The 25,470-nt window shown below is 35.7% G+C and overlaps 1 protein-coding gene across 1 annotated transcript; it reads right to left on the reverse strand.

Moving 5' to 3' along the window:
- Positions 1-1,381: 1,381 nt before the first annotated feature.
- LOC145013299 (small ribosomal subunit protein eS26x-like) lies at positions 1,382-3,137 on the reverse strand. The gene is made up of 5 exons (XM_078972100.1): positions 3,009-3,137; positions 2,850-2,942; positions 2,391-2,475; positions 2,172-2,305; positions 1,382-1,625 (listed from the first exon to the last, which is right to left on the reverse strand). Exons 1-5 carry the CDS (start codon positions 3,009-3,011, stop codon positions 1,554-1,556), a joined length of 387 nt encoding a protein of 128 aa, XP_078828226.1. The 5' UTR covers positions 3,012-3,137; the 3' UTR covers positions 1,382-1,553.
- Between the last annotated feature and the right edge of the window lie 22,333 nt (positions 3,138-25,470).

Consider the following 25,470-nt stretch of genomic DNA (forward strand, 5'->3'; position numbering starts at 1 on the left):
TAAGGTTCAAGAAAAGAAATGGTCAATTGCCAAGAGGTTGTCTTGATGTAGGAGATCATGACATGAAATGACTAAAACTCCCCTTAAGGGACACGTGAACAGAGCAACCAAAATGGTAACATGACAAGACACTTTGGTTGGTTTCACATTTGTTGGAAGATTGTTTAAGTTGGTTTGTTACTAATGGATATTCATTAAATTAAATCTTAAATGTTTTACTTCTAAGAGATTTGAAGTTGATTTCCATAAAAGAAAACCTCATGTTTTTCAATTAGACCTTAAATTTTACTAGTAATATCGAAATTGTTTTTATAAGTTGCGAGATTATTCTTAAAATTTTGAATAGCAAAAAATGTATTTCACATTTTGTAATTCGTGGATATTTTTCTTTTCCCTTAAAAATGTTTTGAATGTAAAATGTAATACGACATGAGGATGTCAACAGGAGAAAAGAGGATGGAGAATACATCCCCCGCCCCTACCGCCGAAATTTCTCGGTTCCCCGTCCTCGAAATATACGAATAATTTATTAGTGGGGTTTCCACGGGGGTTTCAGGACGGAATTGTCCAACACCACCTCCACTGCTAAAATTAAAACGGGGTTAACTTTGCCTCCACCCACATCCCCGCCCCGATTGTTTTTAACAAATACCCTCAAACAGGACCGGAGCCCACTCGAACAGGGTCCCACAATACTTTTTAACATCCTTAATATGACATTAATATTTGATTTTTTATTTTCTCCATAAACTTTTTTATTCTTACAATTCAGAAAAAATAAATGTATACCGTAATTAGTTTACTTCTTTTAGTTAAAATGATGAAGATTTTTTTTAATAGAGACAAAAGCATTAAGTTGCAACAATCGTCTTGTTCAACTACCTTTTTCATAATTAAATCCGGTATATTTATTATTTATCTAACAAACACAACTTATTTTAAGGGATTATTCGAATTTTGAAAGAATATAAAGATTTGAATAAAATACTAACTTCCCTCAAAAAAAAGATTAATATAGTTATTTATTAAATGTAAAATTCTATCCATAATTATGAAGACAATATATGAGTAGAAAAATTAATACGGTGGAAAAGGGGATGGGGGGCATTGAAGGGGAAGCAAAATGAATAATGAATAGCAATTTTTCTGGGGCTCAATTTTCTTTTTCTTTTACTATATAAAATTTATATTTATTTATTTAAAAATAAAAACTAATAATAAAGATAAAACCTTTTTTTTCTGGCTCAGACATTTGAAAATTTTTAAATCCTGGCAACGTGAATATGTAAATAATAGATATATAGGATTCTCGCTGTGCATAGTGGTTTTTAGTTCTTACCCTCAATCAATAGATACTTAAACATGCTATAAAAGACCATACTAGTAAAAGATTTGTTTGTGTTTTTTTAATTTTCTGAACTATGAAAAGATAAAAAGAGGGATAAGTCTCAAACAACATCCAAACTCAAAAATACAAGATCTCGATTTTCAGTGTCAAAAAACACAAAGGGAAATATTAAATGGAGGCAGCAGTCAATTCATCCAAATGCCAACTAGGTACGAACCGGAGCGGGACCCGCTCCGCCACCCGGGCGTGGTGCTTGACCTGGTTTCGGTCCATCGTCCTAAAATATATAATGATTTAATCACTAACAACAAAATTATATTTATGCAATCAAAAAAATAAATATATAAGGGTTTAAATCAATAAAACAATAGAAAAAAGAAATGATTTTCTTGTTTTTCCTCCTTTTTCTAGACATAAAAAGCAAAAATAGCCAGTTTCCTACAAGATTTTTCACAAAATAATTTTTTTATTTTACTTTTTTCACAAATAACCATCAATTTCCCGATCATTGTTTTGCTATAAATTTTACTTTACTTTGAGTATGACGAAATTTAATTTTGTATGATTTCCACCTAATTAAAAACTAAAGATTTTATATTAAATGCAGAACTGTTCATAATAAAAAAAAATTATACTTTTGTTGCACGAATTTTATAAATTAAAAAAAAAAAAAAACAAAAAACATTTATGCAACAAAAGGAAAGTTTCATACTGCGATACTGCGAAAATAAGAGAGATTTTCGACGATAGAACAAATTGGTGTAAAAATGAAAAAAAAAATGTATTTTCTTATAAATAGGGAGGACAAAAAAGACAGAATTACCCTTGGTCGGGAGAATCTCTTTGGAGGCTCGCGGTTTCTTCTATCAACTCGTGAGCGGACTCTAACAACTTTAGAGTGAATTGCACAAGAAACACAGTATTGCATCTTCACGTACAGCTTGGGAAGTGTATACTCTAGAAAATTAATTTTCTTTATAAATGTTAATCATTAAATTTAAAAAAAAAAAATAATAACTAAAATAAAACAATCGAGACTTACGCTCAAAAGCACATGCTTCTTGAACATCCCTAACAGCAGCTTGCTCCACTATGTTCCTTACAAGAAATCTCTTAATAGCTTTGTCCTAATAAACCACAAAAATTATTCACTTGTTTATAATAACAAAAAGGAAAAATAAACAAGAGCAAATATACATAATAATGTGATAGTCAAAAAGAAGAATCCACATATATTGTTTATTAGAAGATTATTAATAAACAGGAAAATCAATTTCCATTGTTAGCTTGGAAATTTATATAAACATATAGAGAATCCATCAAGCAAATAATAACTCATCTAACAAAACCTATTTAATCTGTTAAACTAAATCGATGGGTACAATCAAACATGTTAAAAATCTCAATCAACCAATCTAATATGATTTATCACCAGAATACGAGATGTATGAATAATATTCGAATTCGAATTGAGAATTAAAAAGAGCAGATGATGAAGTACCTTAGGGCAACATTTTCCGCAGTTAGAACAACGAATGAACTTGACGTGTCCACGTCCGTGTTTGTTGCGTCCGCCATTTCTTCTCTTGAAAGTCTGCAAGAAGAAAGAAAGATCAGATTGAGGGAGGAGATGGATTCATGAGATGATTATCTAACTAACCATCGTTCAGAGATCCTGTGTGGTTTTTCGTGGAGGGGAAACCCGCTTCTGCTGTGCCGCAATCTTCAGTGTAGGGTTTGTGGAGATGGGAGTGTTTTGTTATTTAGAGCTTTACTGTATGGGCCATCCTACTTGGACTTTGGACTTGGGGTTCAGTTTATTCGGACTTTATATAAGGCCCATAAAAATTAGGTATATTAAAAAGAAAAAGATGAATCATATTAATTTCAATAAAAAATAAAAAATAGAAAAAAATGAGAAATGAAATTTTTTTTATAGATACTTAGGTGTGAGAGTTTATTAAAAATAAAAAGTTTAATATCAATATGTAAACATTAAACATTTTACATAGTAATTGAAAAAAGAAAGTAAATCAATGAGTTTTTAACATTTATATGAATTTATTCTCAAATTAATAAAATGATAATCTTACATGAATAAAATGAGAAATATATATATATATATATATATATATATATATATATATATATATATATATATATATATATATATATAACCGTAAATTATGAAAATTTAATGTAAGAATGAAAAACCTCAAAAAGATAAGTGGAAAATAAAAAAAAATAAATAAATAAAAACAAAAGAAATCATGTTGCAAAATGAAGGAGGAAAAAAAAAAAAAAAAAAAAAAAATTTCATTTATTAAAGATGATTTAGATTAAACTTAGACCTTCTTCATCTTTATTAGTAAAATGACCTAACCTAACTTATTATATATATTTAGATAGTCATAAATTTCATAAATGAAAAATGAAAATTTATTTAACGGGTTGGTAAATCATTAAATACCGAGAAATAGCTTAGTGGGATGCGCCGCTATAAATTATGTTCCGAGTGGTTTTTATATATAGGTTCTTTTATATTAGAAACTGAACCGGAATCCAAAAAAAACTGAAATAATCGCATAAACCGTAACCGAATAACCGAAACTGAAACAAAAACCGACGGTACGGTTTTTGATTTTCGAAAACCGAAAAATTACGGTGCGGTTCGATTTTATGTTGAATAACCGCACCAAATTAATCGAAATAACCGTATAACTTAATATATTATTTAATTAGTTATAATGATTATATTTAATTAATAAAAATAAATTAGTTGTGAAATTGAAGGAATGCGCAACCAACTTTCATTTGACGAAGCGGGACTCCAATAAAATTGAATCAGCTCTCACTCATTTGTCTTTTCCTTTTTCCCAAGCCGCCCAAGCCTCCTTCGACGATGCAACCTGCATCCTGAATCCTCATCGACAACCATATGATTCGAAAACCTAAAGTGATCATATATTTGGCAAAGGTACGTCTTCCTACAAGGTTACAACGATCAAAATCACTCTACAAAAGAAATCAACTTCTTGACTGACTTGTTGATTACTTGAAAACAAAACTCTGGTGATTTGAAGGGTTGCTCACTTCGACAACACTAAACTCCAACCACATATGACTTTAGGTAAACATACTACAAGCAACTATGATGACCACTTTTGTCTTCTGTTATTTTGTGCCTCTGTAGTCTGTCAGTATTCTTGAACTCGGAAATTAGGTAGGGATAATTTTTTCTAGTTGGTAGTGTTGACTCGTTTGTTGAATATTTTGAGAAAAAGTTTGAAACGATCGTGATAATCTGGAAATCTAAAATTGAGTTTGGTGTTGTTTGTGTTTGTCTGAAATCACATGCTTATGTTCCATTTCCCTCATTCTTTTTGTTTTTACAATGTTTTTGCAGATGATGAGATCTGAGTATTGAGTATTGATTTTAACCTATAACCTTTCTGATTCTTTATATAATCTATGATTCTATAAATAATTTATGATGTTGATTTTTATATGAGATTTCATATTAGTATTGTTAACAGGAAAAAATAAATGTCAACTAAAATTTTAGTTTTGAAAATGAAAAACCATACATTTTTAACTACAAAACCGTACTAACTCATTTTGTGGTTAGAAACAGAAACCACACCGAAATAATTTCAAATTTGCAAAAATAACCACAAAACCACAATTTTCGGGTTTTGAGTTTAAAAAACCGCAATTTGCGGTTGCGGTTGCGGTTTGCTACAAAAACCGCACCGAACCCCACCATGCTCATCCCTATGTTTTTTCACTTTTACATCATTTTTAAGTAAATTTATTACCAAAATTTCCATTTTTACATTATTTAAAAATTTTATTTTTCTATCTTTTCTTTTGAAGATTCCTACCATAAAAACATGAAAATATCATTTTTGCACATAGAAGTTTTATGAATTTGTCTAATTGACCCTTGAAGTATTTTTCTTGTTTTATGGGTGCATAAAGATTGTTGTTGCTTGCTTATTTGGTTCCCTATCTATTATATCTAATATGAGTGAAACTGAGCTTAAACTATCTTACGTGGATGTTGATTTGGACATTGACGTGGCTACCAACTAGGATGTCATTATTTCCAACTTGGCGAGCAAGGATTGCATAGTGCCGAATTACCGATGGTCAAAACCTTGTTACGATTTAACGGGAAAGATTATCAATGATTTCTTTAAAAATTTCCCCTACTAAAATCATTACAATGGCATCTGAAGCTACTAGTTTCCTATACAACGACCACGAAAACAAAACTCGTTGTGCCTTAAGCCCCTTCACTAATCTTGGCATAACATGTCTTGAAATACATATTGATACGTCCTAGTTGTAGGATCAAGTTAAGAATGATGATTCTCATTTTGAGAACAAGATTACAAATCTGAAAATGGAAATGTGTCAGATGAAAGACGACTATGCAGTTGAAATCAGGTTTCTTTGTTTGTATTAAGGTTGCAGAACTTGCTACTCGATATTTGTTCGTCCTACGGGTACTTGGATTACTCAAGCAGTACTCGGATACGGTAAATCATGTAAAAATATTTTTAAGGGAATAATACATGTCAAAAACCATAATTTAGAAATCATTAGTTGATTGATATTCATTACAAAATTAGTTGAAGTATCAACAAATAATGCATTTTCAAATGTTAAAATTGTTTCAAAAATGTTTAATTGGATCAAATAAGTAACGCTTTGGCGACTTAACTTTCTCGTGTTGACTTCCTCTCCGGTTAATTTTCATTGGGGGGCGGGGGGGTTCTATGGTGGTTTTATATCTACGTTCGCCTCGTACTTTCATTCTTGGTTGTTGGAGTTGTTTCTAATTGCAGGTTTCTCGACTTTATGAACATGTTATTGATCAATTTTCTTCTGATCGCCTTCTGTTTTGTTCTTTGTTCAATGGGTAGTAGATTAAAAGGAGATAGAGGTATTGGATCTTCTTTTAACAACAAAGATTTATGGAATGTAGATAGGTTATCAGTGCCTTTCTATTTTATCAATTTTCCTGATGATATTGATTCAAAGAAGTTGTGGGATATCTATGACAAGTATGGTGTGGTATCAAATATGTACATGGCTCGGAGATTGTCAAAAGTTAGTAAGAGATTTGCTTTTGTTCGGTTTATTAAAGTAGTGGATGAAAAGGCTCTTGAATCTAAATTACGTGAAATTTAGATTGGTAATCATCATCTGTTTGTTCCCATTGCTCGGTTTGAGAGGGATAATGTTACTACTTCTAAACATAGGTTGCATCATTCAATATGTAGAGATAAGGGTAATGTGAACGGAGTAGGTTCTGGTTCGTATGCGAATGTTTTTAATTCTAGGATTGTTCCTGATCGGTCAAAGACATTAAAATCCATTGTTTTACATGGATCAGACATTAATAATCCACTTTCTCTAAGACCTTCGGTGTTTGGCAAAGTCTGTAATATTAATATTATCCTAAAACTGGTGGCATTACTTAGGGAGGAAGGATTTCATGACATCCAAAATTCAGTATGTGGGTGGAGATTAGGTTTATGTGTCATTTGATTTGGAAAAGGATTGTTCTGGATTTAAAAATTCTAAATTGATTCATTCATATTTCTCAATTTTCATACTTGTTAATGGCTTTCTTGTTAAAGAAAGATATGTCTGGATTGAGATTTTGGGACTTCCTTGTTGTACATGGAATGATGGTGTTGTTTCAAAGGTCGCGGAGATGTCGGGGAGGTTTGTTTTTTAAAAGAGGATAGTGAAGCACCATTGGTTGTGAATAGTCAACGGTCAAAAACTAATGGTCAACTTCATTCGGATTACGCCATGTGTACATGATGCTCTACACCATGCATAGAGTACAAAGTGGATTTTACAGGACAAAACAAGGCTACATGTTGCGTAGCCATATTTAAGCCATGTGTACTACGTTGTTGTGCACTTTTCTCATTAAGTTCTTAATATAGAAAGTTAAATCACCACACTTCCAACTCTAAGCTAGATGGACGTCTTAATGGATAAAATCTTTGACTTTATCCACTTGCATGCATAAAAGGAGCATAAAATCATAACTTAAGTCCAAAAAGTCAGTCAATGCTAATGAACACTTGCATATATAGATGAGAGTCACCAAGTCTCATTTTTATGACTTATCAACCCTAAAAAATGCCTGAAATGACACATAAATGGCCAAGAGTAGCTCATACTCATAAGAACCTATGGGGACAAAAGAATGGAATCCTTAAGCATAAACTAGATCTATCATAAACAACTTCAAGATGGAAACTTTATACCCTTTGGGGAATGATTATGAGATGCAAATTCCTAATCCACAAAGTTTGGAGTTTCCCAAGTGTTCCACAGTGAAGTTATTCCATCATAAAAGCATGCAAGAAGACTAGGTTGAACACTCAAAGGTTGCAAAAACTCACACAAGAAGATAAGGTTTTCGAGGTGGCTGCTTAATAGGGTGGAGGTTGATAATGGAAGGCCTTAAAGGAGTTAGGACCTTCAAAAATGACTCAAACCCCCAAGATTAGGGGTTTAGTCTTGAGCAACTACGTGTTGTGTAGCTTCATCTACGCCATGCATAGATCATTAAACCCCCGTATCAAGTTTTCCTCCTACGCGCTACGTAGGAGACTACCCTACGCCCGACATATGATCAAATTCTCCAAATTTTACATTTTAAATTGCAGAAGCAAATTTACCTGCAAGGATCGGTGTTACAGTAAGAAATGTGGAAGCAAATCTCGTGACTCTCGGTCATACAATATCTCTTTTCTTGGTAAAGTGTCTCATCATGACCAAAGTTTTATGATGAGCATAAATACACACATTGAGTGTTTTTACATGGTTGAAAATTTTCTTATACCTAGGGAGCCTACCAATGCCTTTTAAAATAAATAAAAGGTTAATAATATTATTAAAAATTAATAAGAAATAGCACTAAATTATAAACTTAACACAATAAAAATTAGTACCTTCAAGCATAATATTGAGGTTATGTGTTGCACAAGATGCCCAAAAAATAGTTGGTCTTTTTTCCTTTAACATCTTGGTCACTCCTATATTATTTGATGCATTGTTGATCATAATTTAAACCACATTTTTGGAGCCAACTTCTTTAATGCAACTTTCAACGTACTCATGTATGTGTTCACTTGTGTGAGCTCTATCTGATGATTCTTTAGATGAAAAAAATAGTCCCTAACTTTGAATTAACACATAAGTTCATGATGCTCCTTTTCTTTCTATCATGCATCTGTCATAATCGATCATCCATTAGATTTCCATTCGTCTTTGTATGGTGTCAAAAAATTGTTGTTCTTTATACTTCTTTCTTTAAATATGTTTCTCCTAGCTCATATCTAGTTGGAGGTGGAGCCCTACGTCCAAATTGGACAACCGCCTCCAACATAATTTTTAAGTTATCCTTTTCAAAGGCATGAAAAGGAATGGCACATTCATAGGCCCATCTACAAATATATTCTTTCACACGAATCATGTGTTCCTTATGAATAACATTTGAAATATTTTCGTGTTTTCTCTTTCCCCTATTTGAAACATCTCAGGGGTTGATAGTGTTTAGAAACCAATCCATAGTCCCAAAAGAATGTTGAGCCTTCATGGAACCAAATAAATATTCCATCAAATCATCATTGATAGTGTTTAGAAACCAATCCATAGTTTCATTTTCACTACTTCTAATATTCAATTGTGCTCTTAAAGATTCATTTTCATCTACCTTCCCCTTCTTTTTATTTTGGTTATCATGAAAAGCATCTCTACATTTTATTTGGTCTTGTTTTGTGGCCTGTGGGCATGAAGAAACATTTCCCTTATGTTATGCAATATGTTGTTTTAGTCTATTGATTCCTCCACCCATCTCTTTATTACATAAAATGTATTTCACTCACTCCAGTTTGTTAGGATTCACACAGACCGCATATTCCCATATGGGATCATTCAATTTACCTTTAAGACTCTCTTGAGTTGCTTTTGATCCTATAGATGGGGTTTTGTTTTTGATGCCATTACTTCGGTTTTAAAGTTATTTAAAAAAGTGAGTTAGTGAGTCTAAAACACACATATTGTTTTAGAAAACAAAAGAATATCATACTGTCACATGGAGTGATAAAATAGAATAACATATATCTATTAGTCTATTACATAGAAAACCGGAAAAAAATACATACAAACTATGAAACTGATACTGAAAATCTGAATTCAGAAATACATAGCCACTGATATAAACTGCATAACTAATACAAACTGCATAACTAATAAAATTGTCTTTAATACATATTATATAGTATATATAGAAATTGATGCTGAAATACAAACAAAATCAATACAAACTGATACATTAAAATGTTTAACATAAATAAAAATTGATACAAACTAACTGATACAGTAGAGAAATCAAGAAACATATTTTCAAACTGAAACAGACAAAATTTGATATAATTGATTGCTTCATGTGAAATCTTTTCTTATATTTGTAAAGTTGTAAATAATCAGATATGAAACTGATATAATCAATCATACACACTGAATTGACTGAACTACAAAAAAAAAAAAAAAAAAAAGAGTAACCTTTGTGAAGTAACCTCAGTTTCCACTCTCCAATAGAGAAATCAAGAAACATATCAGAACTAGATGGCTGGAATAGAGAGGGTGCTACACTAGAACTAGTTGCTTCAGGTGAAATCTTTTCTTATATTTGTAAAGATATAAATACTCAGATCAAATATGAAATAGATACATACATTTAGTTATAAAAACTGAAATACAAAAAAAAGATCAAATACTTATGGGAAGTAACCACAGTCTCTAGTAGGAAAATCCAGAAACATATACACTAAATACATACACACCATACCAGTACAGAAATCATGAAATACATACACACCAACCGAAAATCTTGAGAGAAAAATGAGAAACAAGGACAGAGTGAGAGTAGAGATAGAAAGAAATCACCTTCGTAAATACTCGTATATGAAATACATATAATTATACAAACTAAAATAAAAAAATTTGAGTTCTTGATGAAGAAATATGAAATCGACACAATGAAATAGTGTGAGAGTAGATAGATAGCAATCACCTTTGTCAAGGAACCACAGTCACCGGTGGAGGATCTCGTTGGTGGATAGTCACAACTCAAGAGCACACCATTACTAGTAGAAGACACAGACAAGAGAGAACATCAAGGTCATAGTCTCATAGAAATATAGGGAACTAAATTTGGAAATGTTTCTTCTTTTTTAGGTTTTAGGGTTAAAACTCTTTTTTAAGTCAAAAATAAGTTTGACTGGGTTGGCAATGTTTGCCCACGTTAACCGAGTTTGACTTTATTGATTGAGCAGGCCCGAGTCAGACCGAGTTGGAGCAAGGTTGACCAAGTCTTGATTGATTTTGACTTAATCCAATTTTTTTTTGAGTTGACATAACTCACCTCGGTGGAGGGCCAAGTCTGAATACACGGTTGAGTTTTGTAACCTTGGTTGTAGGTTGCGAGTGAACTATCTTAAATAAATGGTGTCTAATGGGGAAGAAATGGGGACCATGTTCTTTATGAAAAAAAACACACATTTGATTGCATTTATTTAGATCTACATGAATGGTTATTGTGTTTGGGATCCCAATTAACTTTCCTTTCCTTATATTACTAGCTAATATATCTTTATGGTCCACATTATAACGACCCATATTTTATAACATCTAATCTAAGGGATATATCAGTTTGTCTATATTTGCATAATTCTACTCAAATTAAAACACTTTAAATCTCAAGTTAAATCATGGGTTTACAATAAAATCTATCTAATAACTGAACAACAAGGTGAATACAATAATAGCATCCTATTATATAATTATTGGCCTTGTACTCTTGTCTTCTTTTCTGGTACAATGGTTGCTAATACCTAAACCTGCAAAACATAAAAATATTTACTACATCAGACACAATGTGTCTGGTGAGTTATTCTTCTATATTTTCTTATCTTTTCCTTCTCTTTCTCATACTCTATCATCTAACTCTTTCTTTGATAATATACACTACTATTTTTCTCGTTCATCTATCTCTTCTATCTTTTCTCTAATCTTTTCTTCTACTCTTCTCATCTTATATATCTATTTCTCTATCATCTAGTCTTCTCTTAGCCTATTCTTAGACTCTTATCTTCCCCTACTGATACTCTATCTTTGTCTTTAACTCTGTCTCTTTTCTACTTTGTCTCTTCTTTGTTCTATCTCTTCTCTGTTTTGTTTTATTCTTTATTGTATCTCTTTTATGCTCTAACTCTTCTTTAATTCCTCAACATTATGCTCCCATTTAGTCCCAATGATAATATTTCATACCATACTATAATGGAACAACGTCCTACTATCATTATCGGGCATGCACATCCGAATTTACTCCTCTCTCTTATGATACCTCATGTATCTTTAATCTTTCTTCTTCACTTGAATCCCTTACATATTCCTTACTCTTAATCTATCACGGATTATATCTAATTTTTTAAAAGAAATCTCTTGCCTTATTCCGCTCATGGAAAATTTTCTCTATCTCCTCTAACCATACATAATCTTTATTCCTACGGGAATCATCGTCTCTTTCCCTACAGGAACATAATCTTATTCTCGAAGGAATCATACTCTTGTCCCCGTAAGAACCATACTATTGTCCTTGTAGGAACCATCCTCCTATTCCCAAAGGAATCTCTATCTCTTTTTCCCGAAGGAACTTGTATCTCTTGTCCCTGAAGGAACCATCTTTCTCTACATCTCTAACATTGTTATTTGACTCATTACATAAACCTGTCCTATGGACATTATATCTCTTTATCTCTTCAAAAGATCTTGTATTACTCACCCAATACTTAACTCATTAAGTGCTTGTTTTTTTATCTATGTATAGTAACATATATGTATTCTACATAATGTTAGTGATGTCTAGACATATATACATACTTTTATGAGCATACTACATATTTTCATACTCCGTCTCTATCTACTTTCACTTAGGTATTCACATACACCATTATCATCATATGTTCATACATAATATTATATTACATATAATCCTATTGTTTTTTATCTACTCTTATGGATATTACTCATAATACCCTTATTATTCTTTTACCCACGTATACATACTTTGGTTACTCATACATGCTTAGTGTTAGGTGTGTCAAACCCATTATATAAAAGGGTACAAAATGACTCTAAAAACACTAATACTTTTCACTATAAGGTAATACAAGGTAAGTAGGGTCGATCCACAGAGACACAAGACAAATTCTTATACCTGTTTGTGTAAGGTACAAAGTAGTCACAAAAAGGGGGGATTTGTATGCAATGATTTGAACAAATGATTAAAGAAACACGTAGATGGCTAATTATCTAAAGCAACTTCAGATTTTGTAGGGACTCCAACTCTAAGCATGATAAGTTAACAATGTGATTCAAAGATGACATGATTTTTACTTAATTCTATCTAAGTCGGTACTTGAAAGTGTTAACAAGCTCTAAAACTTACCATTTACTAAATTTTCAAATTCAAAACAAGCTCTTTAAAAATAACTTAACCTTCTAGGTTAAGTCTAAACAAGCTCTTATATAGAAATCAAAATATTGCATTAAGTTTGATGTGAATGCTCCCAACTACACTCAATACTCTTCACAAGCTCGGGAGCTTAACAACATGTGAATAAGATTTACACTCAATTCATTCAACGAAAATAAATTTATGTAAGGTTACACCTTATGATCTGATGTATCAAACACTCCTACACGTTATCTGTCAGTGTCGGCGTATACAAACTGACAGTGCCAGTGTATCAATCATATCAACGTCAACGCTTAGTATAGTTATTTATGTAATATTTTTTATATTAGGTAATGATATATATATATATATAGTAGATCTGATATCCTTGTGATTGGTTCTTAGTATGGATAAGATACAATCCATTTGATTAAGGGATATACTTGTATAGATTAGTATATATTCAAAATTAGGGTGAAACCCTAATGTGAACCTATGGCTTGGTGTCGTATGGTCTTTGTGACAACTTATCTTTTTGCTAAAGATAAAACCCTTTATTGGTGAAAAAACAATTTGGAGAACTCCTTGTGTTATGTACTTTCCGTTCTTTTTTGTTCTTAGATTAGTTTATTTTTTTCATACTTGAAGTGTATCTGATCGATACAAACCTTCAATTGGTATCAAAGCGTGTTTTTGATACACTCAAGTAATTATGTCGACTTAAAATAATCCCAAATCCTTTAGTTTCAAAAAAATCCCTCCCTTCAATGAACACAACTTCGCTATATGAAAAACAAAGGCCATGGTTGCTCTTGAAACCATAAACTATGAGATGTGCAAGATTGTTGAAAAAGGTCCTCATGTTCCTATGTATCAACCCATGGTCAATAATTTTCCCATTGGTTCTTTGAAGCAAAATTCAGAGATGAGTTATGATGATGATGAAAAGAGACTAATTAGTCTTGATGTGAAAGCCAGGGCTACGATTGGAAAATCTCTTCAATATCACGTGTATCATCTTGTACAGAACTGTGAGTCAGCTCAAGAGATGATGGATACAATTAAAGTGGCTTTTGAAGGAACCATATAAGTCCAAGCCATAACCATCAACAACCTCAATCAGAGATATGAGTACTTCTTTGCTCAACAAGGTGAGTCCATTACTCAAACATTCAATAGATTTAACTGCTTGGTTAATGATATGCGTAGGCTGGGATCGTAAAGCATTCATCTCAGTTGGTTCTGAAGTTTCTCGACTCTTTTGTGAAAACCTGGGAACATCACGTTGATGTCCTTAAGAATGTTTAAAAGATCGATGCCATGGATTTGAACTCCTTGTTCGACAATCTTCGAAATTATGAAATTCGGTTTTAAATTTCCAGAAACCACACGAGTGACAAAAGGCCTTTGTAAAGAAATCAAAAAGGACTCAATCAAGGAAAAGTCTATTGCCTAGTGTCTCGAAAGGAAGAAATGAAGCACATCAACAACTCAAACAACTTAGATCAGGGTGAAGAGAGTGATGAAGACCTCACTTACGAATTTGTTGCCAGCATTGCTCTTGTCGTCTAACGTTATGAAGAAAGTAGATCAAATGGGGCTCAAAGATCTCTGTTTTGAGGAAGCAGGTCAACAAAGATATCTACTTTAGAGATGAGAAAAATCATGTAATTGTTTTAATTGTGGAAGCCCTGATCATTTTCCATGGACTGGAAGGAGAAGAAGGAAGCTCAAATTCCGAAGAATTATGAAGTCTTGTATAAGAAGCTTATAGCTCGTATGTGTTGGATTTGTGTCTAAGGCTGTAACTATATTTGGTAAGTACTTGACCCGATTGTGCATGGTCCTTTTGGGTTGCCTTCACCATAGCAACTAGATAGAGTGATTTAGAGAGAAGAGATATTATTATTAATCTATTATAAGGATAATATGTTAGAGGAATAATAATATTATTTGATTAATATAAGTTATAAATTAATTAGGAATTAATTTGGTGACTTAAAGAGATTAATTGAAGAAAGGGGTATAAACTGTCAAATATGTGATAGTTGTATTTTGAGCCAAGAATCCTTATGGATAATGGGTTGGATGATTTTAGGGATGTGGATCACCTAGAAATCATCCAAGACCTTATCAAGAGGGGAATTGGATTGATTTGAGGCTAAGTTATCCAATTAGGGTTTTAAGGTGAAACCCTAGAAGCTCACAAGTATAAATAGACCCTTGGGGTTGTGGAAATCGGTACCTTGTTATTGGAGTAACCCTAGAGCCGATTTCCCTCTTCCCTAACCTCTCTCAAATCTTCTTTTTGCTAGTTGGTGTTTGTAAGCCATTAGAGGAGTGACATTTGTGACTATAAGCTCCAAGAAGAAGAAGGTTTCAAGCAAATAACTCAAGGTATAATTCTAGATCTGTTTTCATATGATTTTGATTGTTAGATCTAGCCATGAAAGTCTTGGATATATTTCATGTTCAATTAGAGAAACCTAGATCCAAGCTATAGGGTTGTATGTGCACATAGGGAAAGTTATTATGTTCAAAACCCAGAAGTGGTATCAGAGCCATGATTGGTTTCAATTGAATGTGATGCTTAACTGTTTTGCTTGCTGGAAATCGTTTTTCTTCACCTCTGTTCGACCCAACTCAGCGAGTCAGTATTTGGACTCGGCAAGTTGGCCCTACTCGGCGAGTCCAAAGCTTGACTCGGCGAGTCCGAGCGTTAGACAGAGGATAATTCGGGATTTTATTGTTGTTTTGTCTTGGATTGATAGCTAAATCGTTTTATTATGTAAAAATCCGAATTATAACTTAATTTAATGATTATCCTTGACATAAATATAGATAATTTCAAATCTTTTAAATATTGTTTATTTATGTGATAAATATGGACTATTTAAGATTATTTGGTAATTATCTAATGACTAAAATTGGATTAGGTCAAATATAGATAATTATGAAATTAATTGTTTAATTTGAATTATTTGTTATTTGATCCCTATTGTTTTGAAAAGTTCAATTTCTATCCCGAAGTTTTGAAATTTGAATTTTGTGATTAATAGTTTAATTTAGAAGAATTTAAATTTCAACCCCTAGAGTTTTACAAGTTTAAAATTCAACCATATACTATTATATTATTAAAGACTTAATATATATATATATATATATATATATATATATATATATATATATATATATATATATAAGTGCTAGTCTTACCGTTACTAGGCCTCATTCACGAAGTCGGTCTATAAGGTGGGTATAAGGTTGTTGCGTGTAAAATGGCGCTTAATGGGTGTACACTCACACCCACCGCTTGCTTGACCGGTGGAGGGTCATTAGCCGAACGGGTAGGATAGGGCAACTCTCTCTCCTCATTAATAAGTATAATGAAACTATAAATTAACTAAACTATTTTATAAAATTCCCAATCATAGTTACTTTAGGAAAAGTGAATTGATGCAATCCCATGAAATTGCACTTTGCACCCTTGCTAAGAAGTTAGTGGAGCGTGTGTGGTTTACCGGCACACTAATTAGTTCTAAGCAAAGGTGGCAAAGGGTGATTCAATGTTTATCAGAGTTCGATGGAGTGTGTGTGGTTTACTGGCACATCGAATAGATGATTGTAACAATGAAGGCACCATGTAGATTTTCATGGTAATTCACACCCGCTTTGTGATCATCGGTATCCCAGTCACAAACTAGAGGGGCATATCGAGATTTAAACATGCCATTGAAAGGTTCAATGAATCTCAAAGAAAATCTAGGAATTCTCATTAAAATTTAAGGTTATGTTTTCAAGGTGAAGAATTAGTGAATCTTCATTCACTTACCTCCAAATTGTTTGCATGTTGGATTACGGCATCCCTTTTCTAATATGTAAATAATGTTGTTGGGTCCTAGCCCCAATTTTTCATTTTGGGTGTTTAATTAGGGATCCAATTCTAATCAAACTTTGTCCTTTCTATTTGTAGATGTCGAACGCAAAAAACGTTGTTGCTAACTCATTCACGTTAATGAGTCTTTGCCAAAAGGTGACCTTCGATGGTACAAACTTTAGCGAATGGATAAGATACATTCGCACCATTGCACGCTACGAGGACAAAGAGTATGTCCTCGACGAAAAGCTCGAGAAGGTCAACCCGGAAATCGCTACTCCCGAAGAAATGGCTGTCTTTGAGACACACGAACGTGATGCAACGAAATTCCACTGCATCATGATAGCTACTATGAACCAAGAATTCCAAAAGTCCTATGAGGACATGTATCCCTATGAAATGCATCAAGACTTGATGGAGAGATACCACCAAAGCGCGAGGCAAGAGCGCTACGAGATCATCACCAACATAATCACCGCCAAGATGGGAAGTGTAGAATCGTTAACCGTACACTTGCAAAAGATGCAACAATATGTTGATCGTCTTCGCAAGTTAAATGTTAAATTTGGGGAAGATTTGGCTATTGAAATTGTTCTTCACTCCTTGCCTTTATGCTATAACCAATTTAGGATGACCTACCACATGAACAAGGAATAGGCCCCCCTAAGCAAACTCCAAGGACTCCTAAGGACTGCTGAGAGCAACCTAAAGGAAAAGTTTGTTGCACCAACTCCTGTACCAATTGCTGCTCCTGTTTTGGCTATAGGCCAGGGAAGGGGAAAGAAGAGGAAGGCTCCATCAAAGAGCCACCGTAAGGGAAAGTCCCAAGATGGTTCCTCTTCTAGTGGGACCAAGGTTGATCCCGCTAAGCCCAACCCTAACCCGAAGGAGGCAGAGTGCCATCATTGCCACAAAATAGGGCATTGGAAGAGAAGCTGCCCGGAATATCTGCAAGCCATCAAGGATGGAAAGATCAAGCCATCTTTTGCAGGTATATACAAAATTAAATCTAACAATTCACCTCATACTATTTCTTAGGTTCTTGATACAAAATGTGGTTACCACATTTGTTCTGATTTGCAGGGACTAAGAAGAGATAGAGATGTGGAGCAAGGAAGAATAAACCTAATCATGGGGAACAGAAGATCGTCGCCTGTTACCAAGATTGGAGTGTATTCTTTAGTGCTTAGTAATGGATTAGGTTTAGATTTAAATAATTGTTGCTACTCGCCAGATATGGCAAGAAACATCATTTCATTTCATGGTTTGTTTAGACAAGGATTTAGATATTCGTTTAATAATATGAATGGTTCTATTTATGCTTATCTAAATGGTGTTTTATACTTTGAAGCAATGCCTTGTAATGGAATTTATGAAACTGTTATGGTTGTAGATAAACTAGGAAATTATGTGTTGTGTATAGATTCTTCCAATAGTATGGATAAAGCATCTTTGTGGCATTGTCGTCTTGGACATGTCAACAAGAAGCGCATAGCCCAACTCCAAAAGGATGGAGTGCTGGAGTCATTCGACCTTAGGGAAGATGACACGTGTGAGTCTTGTTTACTTGGAAAGATGATCAACTCACCCTTCACTGGCACTTGTGAGAGGGGTAAGGGTTTATTGGATCTCATACATACCGATGTATGTGGGCCCTTTAGATCCACCACAAAGGATGGAAACCGCTTCTACGTGACTTTCACCAATGATTATAGTAGACATGGGTATATCTACTTAATCAAGCACAAGTCACAAACGTTTGAAAAGTTCAAAGAATTCAAAAATGAAGTGGAGAATCAATTGGGCAGGAAAATCAAGATGCTTCGATCCGATCGAGGAGGAGAGTGCCTGAGTCTTGAATTCCACGACTATCTCAAGGAATGTGGACAGTTTCACAATTGACGCCACCTAGGACACCGCAGTTGAATGGTGTGGCAGAAAAGCGCAATCGAACCTTGTTAGACATGGTTCGTTCTATGATGAGTCGTGCTTCGCTACCTATCTCATTTTGGGGGTATGCCTTAGAGACTGCCACCCATATCCTTAACAGAGTCCTTACAAAGAAGGTTTCCAAAACACCTCACGAGATGTGGATAGAGAAAGCTCCCTCGTTGGCACATATCAAGGTTTGGGGTTGTGAAGTTTTCGTAAGACGAGAAACTCATGACAAGCTCGAACCTTGTAGTGAGCGATGTGTTTTCGTCGGCTACCCGCAGAGATCCTTTGGATATCTCTTCTATAGACCGAGTGACAATGTTGTCTTCGTTGCGAGGAGAGGGGTTTTCCGAGAAAGAGAACTCATAAGCCAAGGAGACAGTGAGAGGCAGATCGATCTTGAAGAGATTCAAGAGTCGAGTGATGAAGGAACCTCTACCGCTAGCGCTCAACCCGAGGAGTAAACTTCGGTTGAACCAATTGATGAGTCATTACCTCTTAGACATTCCGAAAGAGTTAGAGTTCAACCCCAGTTGTATGGTTTTCATATTACTACCGAAGGGGACACGTATATTGGTGATAGTACACTAATAAATCTAAATGAACCTGATTGCTATAAGGAAGCCATGGCAGGCCCGGAGTCTGTAAAATGGAAAGAGGCGATGGACAACGAGATTCAGTCCATGTATGACAACCAAGTTTGGAATTTAGTTGATAATGTGCCCGGACGTAAGTTGGTTGGGTGCAAATGGATCTTCAAGAAGAAGACCGACGTGGATGGGAATGTGCATACATATAAGGTGCGATTGGTAGCGAAGGGCTTTACTCAAACTCCCGTAGTTTACTATGATGAGACCTTCTCACCAGTTGCGAAGATAAAATCTATTAGGGTGATGCTAGCTATTGCCGCATTTCATGATTATGAGATATGGAAAATGGATGTCAAGACCGCTTTCCTTAATGGGAAGTTGGCTGAGGATGTTTACATGGCTCAGCCAGAGGGTTTTGTCGATCCGAAGCATCCAAATAGAGTGTGCAAGCTTGAGAAGTCCATTTATGGACTTAAGCAAGCATCTCGCAGATGGAATCTTTGCTTTGATGAGAAAGTCAAAGAGTTTGGATTTGTACGTAGCGAAGATGAATCATGTGTATATGTCAAAGCTAGTGGGAGTATAGTTAGATTCCTCATTTTGTATGTAGATGACATACTACTCATAGGAAATGACATCCCGACTCTGCAGGAAGTGAAGTCCTGGCTCGGGAAGTGTTTCGCTATGAAGGACCTTGAAGAGGCTTCCTATAATTTGGGAATAAGGATAGTGAGAAAAAGAAGTAAGAGACTAATAGGACTTAGTTAGAATACTTACTTAGATAAGGTACTAAAATGTTTTAGTATGGAAAACTCGAAGAAGGGAGAACTATCGATACAGAGTAGTACCAAGTTGAGTAAGAATCAAAGTCCGAGTACCGAAGCCGAGATAGCTGAGATGAGCCGAGTACCTTACACTTCCACAGTTGGCTCGATCATGTATGCTATGACTTGTACTCGACCTGATGTGGCCTTTGCTTTGAGCATGGTCAGTAGATATCAAGGGAATCTCGGAAGAGCGCATTGGATTGCAGTAAAAAACATCCTTAAGTACCTTCGGAAGACCAAGGAATGGTTTCTGGTCCTCAGAGGGGGTGATGACTTAAAGGTGTGAGGGTATAGTGATGCCAGTTTCCAAACCGACAGGGACAACTACCGTTCGCAGTCGGGATGGGTCTTTACCCTTAATGGAGGAGCAGTGACTTGGAAAAGTTCTAAACAGGAAACTGTAGCTGATTCAATGTGCGAATCAGAATACATTGCAGCGAGCAAAGCGTCTAAAGAGGCAATATGGTTGAAGAACTTCATTGGCGATCTTGGAGTTGTGCCTGCTATAAAGGAGCCCATGGAAATTTTATGTGATAATGAAGGAGCGGTTGCCTTGACCAAGAAACCGAGGGATCATGGTAGATCTCGGCATATCAACAAAAAATATCACTTTATTAGACATCGAGTAGAAGAAGGACACCTCGTGGTTAAGAGGATATCATCAGAAGATAACCCAGCAGATCCGCTTACGAAGGGACTAAGCAGGGTTAAGCACTTGCAGCATGCTAGGAGTATTGGGCTGAAGGATGATATTAGTTTAGATTAGATAGTTTTTGAAACATGTAATAGGTAAATGTAATTGACATTTGATGATTAAATAAAAGAGTATTGTTTATAAGTAAAGTTACTATCTTATGTTAATTGTTTAGCTATTATTTCACTTTGCATGTTTTGACTTCCTGAATAATTAAGTTATTAAGAATAATCGATTTATTCGAATGGTCCACAATCGTTCATATGTTGGAAGTAGGTATGAATGAAGATTGTCATGAATTGGTGTGTAGATTGTCTAAATGGTATTAAACATAGCAAACGTTTGCTACAACGTTCATGAGTGATTATGAACAAGTTTTGAGCATTGGAATAAACCCGCGATTGCTGGAATTACTTTAGAGTGATCGCAAGACGATAATATCATATGGTCTTAAAACCTAGATATATGGTTTATTATTTACTAATTGGTTATACATTGATAATGCGAAACCGCATCTGTAAATTGATGTCATAAAATGCATTGTTGTGTATAGTTGATTGGTCGATAAGTAAATGCATATAAGTCGAAGTTTATCTGTTACTTTTATCCTAAGAGGTTAAAAGTGATATCACGACCGCTCGATGATTTGATTTGACTTATGTGTTGGGCCCGGTCAGGACTGAATTGATGTGTTCAATTAAGTTCTATGTCGAATAAATCTGAGATCGAGAAAATAGTTGCTGGATGACAAGTATGATAATCGTCTGCACGATATCAAAACAGAGGACTGTATAATCCCTTATCTAAAGGACAGGTTACTGATAAGATCAGAGTTGACAGCATCTTTGAGAGCTACGATTGCTAATCAGATTATGTTTACGTTTATAGTTACTAGACTTATCCAAGTGGGAGACTGTTGGATTAGTGTCTAAGGCTGTAACTATATTTGGTAAGTACTTGACCCGATTGTGCATGGTCCTTTTGGGTTGCCTTCACCATAGCAACTTGATAGAGTGATTTAGAGAGAAGAGATATTATTATTAATGTATTATAAGGATAATATGTTAGAGGAATAATAATAATATTTGATTAATATAAGTCATAAATTAATTAGGAATTAATTTAGTGACTTAAAGAGATTAATTGAAGAAAGGGGTATAAACTATCAAATATGTGATAGTTGTATTTTGAGCCAAGAATCCTTATGGATAATGGGTTGGATAACTTTAGGGATGTGGATCACCTAGAAATCGTCCAAGGCCTTATCAAGAGGGGAATTGGATTGATTTGAGGCTAAGTTATCCAATTAGGGTTTTAAGGTGAAACCCTAGAAGCTCACAAGTATAAATAGACCCTTGGGGTTGTGGAAATCGGTACCTTGTTATTGGAGTAACCCTAGAGCCGATTTCCCTCTTCCCTAACCTTTCTCAAATCATCTTCTTGCTAATTGGTGTTTGTAAGCCATTAGAGGAGTGACATTTGTAACTCTAAGCTCCAAGAAGAAGAAGGTTTCAAGCAAGTAACTCAAGGTATAATTCTAGATATGTTTTCATATGATTTTGATTGTTAGATCTAGCCATGAAAGTCTTGGATATATTGCATGTTCAATTAGAGAAACCTAGATCCAAGCTATAGGGTTGTATGTGCACATAGGGAAAGTTGTTATGTTCAAAACCCATCAGTATGAAGAAGGAAAACATATCTTTTCCAAAAGCCCTCATTGCAAAACAAGAGTATTGTGTAGAATGGGTGGAAGAAGAGTAGACATCTAAATATGAGGGGCTGAATGTTAATGGTTTAATGGATCTTATCAATGATTTCCCTGATGGCATGTGTGATGTTGATGATTCTCACGTTGTCAAAGGACCCTCGACCACAACGGGTCAACAATCCTCGATTGTCTTGAACAAATCGAGTGATCTCGAACCTGATCCTCTCAATCTTCCAATTTTCCTCTCGCACTCCCTCAGTATGAGCCTCTCTAATCAATCACACGAATGGAGAGTCCACTAAAATCCTTATACATGGTGTCAGAACAGAAGGTCCAACTGACTTGCAGTTCAGGGTGTTTGCCATCATATTTGCTTTACACGGATGGTAAAGGATCTCGCAGTCATAATCCTTGAACATGCCCAACCACCTGTACCGCCTCATATTTAGGTTCGGCTGATCCATAATGTGTCTCAAGCTCTTGTGATCCGTGTAGATGGTGCAACGGACCCCGTAGAGGTAGTGCCTCTAGATCTTGAGGGGGACACTACCACTCCCAACTCAAAATCATGCATGGGATATCTCATCTCATGCGGTTTTAACTGCCACTGTGCATGGGCTATCACTCTTCCTCTTTGCATGAGGACCTCTCTCTCCTAATCCGGTGATGGATACATCACAGAAAACCTCAAAATCTTCTACTCCCTCTGGGAGGGTCAAGACTGGAACCTCGTAAAGTCGCTGTTGGAGGGTCTTAAATGCTGTCTTTTGCTTAGGGCCCCACCAAAAATCTACCCCCTTCCTCGTTAGATGAGTGAGGGGTACTGAAAATTTTGGAGAAATCCTGAATAAATCTTTGGTAGTACCCTGCCAAGCCCAGAAAACTCTTGATATCCAAGGGAGATTTCGGGACCTCCCACCACATCATCGCCTCAATTGTGGCCGGGTCGATGAAAATCTCATCCTGGTTAACGAGATGTCCAAGGAACTGAACCTCTCACAATCAAAACACATACTTCGAGAACTTCGCATAAAGTCATTCTCGCCTCAAAACTTCCAAAAGCTAGTGGAGAGGCTCCTCATGCTGCTCTCTGGTTTTGGAATACACCAAGATATCATCGATGAACACAATAATTGAGCGATCGAGCATCAGCCTACATACTCGATTCATGAGGTCCATGAATATTGTTGGTGCGTTGGTGAGCCCAAACGACATCACCACGAACTTGTAATGTCCATAACGAGTTTGGAACGCGGTCTTCTCCATGTCCTCCTCCCTCACCCTGACCTGATGGTACCTGGACCTTAGATTTGTCTTAGAAAACCAAGATGTTCCCTGTAACTGAGCGAAGAGATCATTTATTAGTGGGAGGGGATAACAGTTCTTTACTGTCAACTTGTTCAGCTCCCGGTAATCAATGCACATCCGGTGTGAACCATCCTTCTTTTTGACGAAAAGGATTGGTGCTCCCCACAAAGAACTGCTCGGATGGATGAACTGCTTGCCTAGTAGCTCTTGCAGCTGAGATGACATCTCCTGCATCTCAGGCGGTGCCAATCGGTATGGGGCCTTGGCAATAGGGGTCGTACCTGGCACAAGGTTGATCCTGAACTCGACCTGCCTCTCAGGAAGCACTCCGGGTAACTCCTCCAAAAATACATCAGGGAACTCTTTGATGACCGAAACATCTGAAATTGAGACCTAATCTTTGACTCGCGCATCTACCACATACGCCAAATAACCTACACACTCGTTCTGAATATACTGTCGAGCCTTGGTAGCTGAGCAAAACCTTGAACCCAACCTGGTGCCCTCACCATAGATAGCTAGTTCTCCCCCACTTGGGGTTTGAACTACCACACGCTAACCCATGGGAATCAGAATCAAGTCAATCGGAAAGGACCCCCCTAATATCTCTAGATCGTAGCCCCGATAAACTGATGAAGCAGAAACCCAGTGTTCGTTGGCGATCGAAACTCGCAACGGACACTATAGCTCTCTTAAAGGCAAATCAAAATCCCTGCTAAACGATCGAGAGACAAAAGACCGACTCGCTCCCGAGTAAAACAATACCAAAGCAGGCAAAGAGTTCACTAAGAACGTACCTAACATAGGCGCAAACACATGAGCATACAATAAACATAATAAATGAGATAAGAGATAGAAACATACCATCCACCACATCTGGTGCTGTCTTGGCCTCCTCGGTAGTGAGCGAGAAAGCGCATCCCTGAGCCTTCGGGGGATCTACCCTACCCTGACTCTCGTCAGTGATCCTCAAAGTAGTTAGTGTGGGAGCCTACGCCGGCTTGGCAGTGAGTAACAGACAGTTGACCTTCACATGGCCAAACTGATCGCAATGGTAACATATCCTCATACTCGGAACCAGAGCATACTGGTGGAAATCCCTCGCATAATGCCCATCATTGCCATATTTGTGGCACCCACTACTAGAGTGACATGCTCCAGAATGAACCTTCCCGCACTTCCCACAAGTGCGGCCGTACTGACCTCCAGACCTAGAATTGGTCGTCTTGAATTGATTCGACACCGGATGCGACTATGTTGGGGCCTGCCTCTACTCCCTCAACTGAAGCTCGATCTCTAGCTCACTCCGCCTAGCAGCCTCCTGGAACTCTAGTAAAGTATCACAACGTTGGGTAGCAATGAAGTGTTTGATGTCAGTCTTGAGCATGCTCAGATAATGAGTCATCTGAGCCTACTCGGAAGCAAATTCCAGGCAAAACATCTCCCTCTTGGTAAACATCCAGGTGATCTCTATTACCGACTCCGTAACCTGTTTTAAATCCAAAAACTCCTGAGCCAACCTTTCGTGCTTAACGTGAGGAATGTAGCGAGTGCGGAACAATTCCATGAATTGATCCCATGATACCGCAACTCTCTACTCATCAGAGTATGATATTGTAACAA

This window comes from Lactuca saligna, chromosome 8 (assembly GCF_052625555.1).
Source record: "Lactuca saligna cultivar CGN05327 chromosome 8, ASM5262555v1, whole genome shotgun sequence".
NCBI lineage: Eukaryota > Viridiplantae > Streptophyta > Magnoliopsida > Asterales > Asteraceae > Lactuca > Lactuca saligna.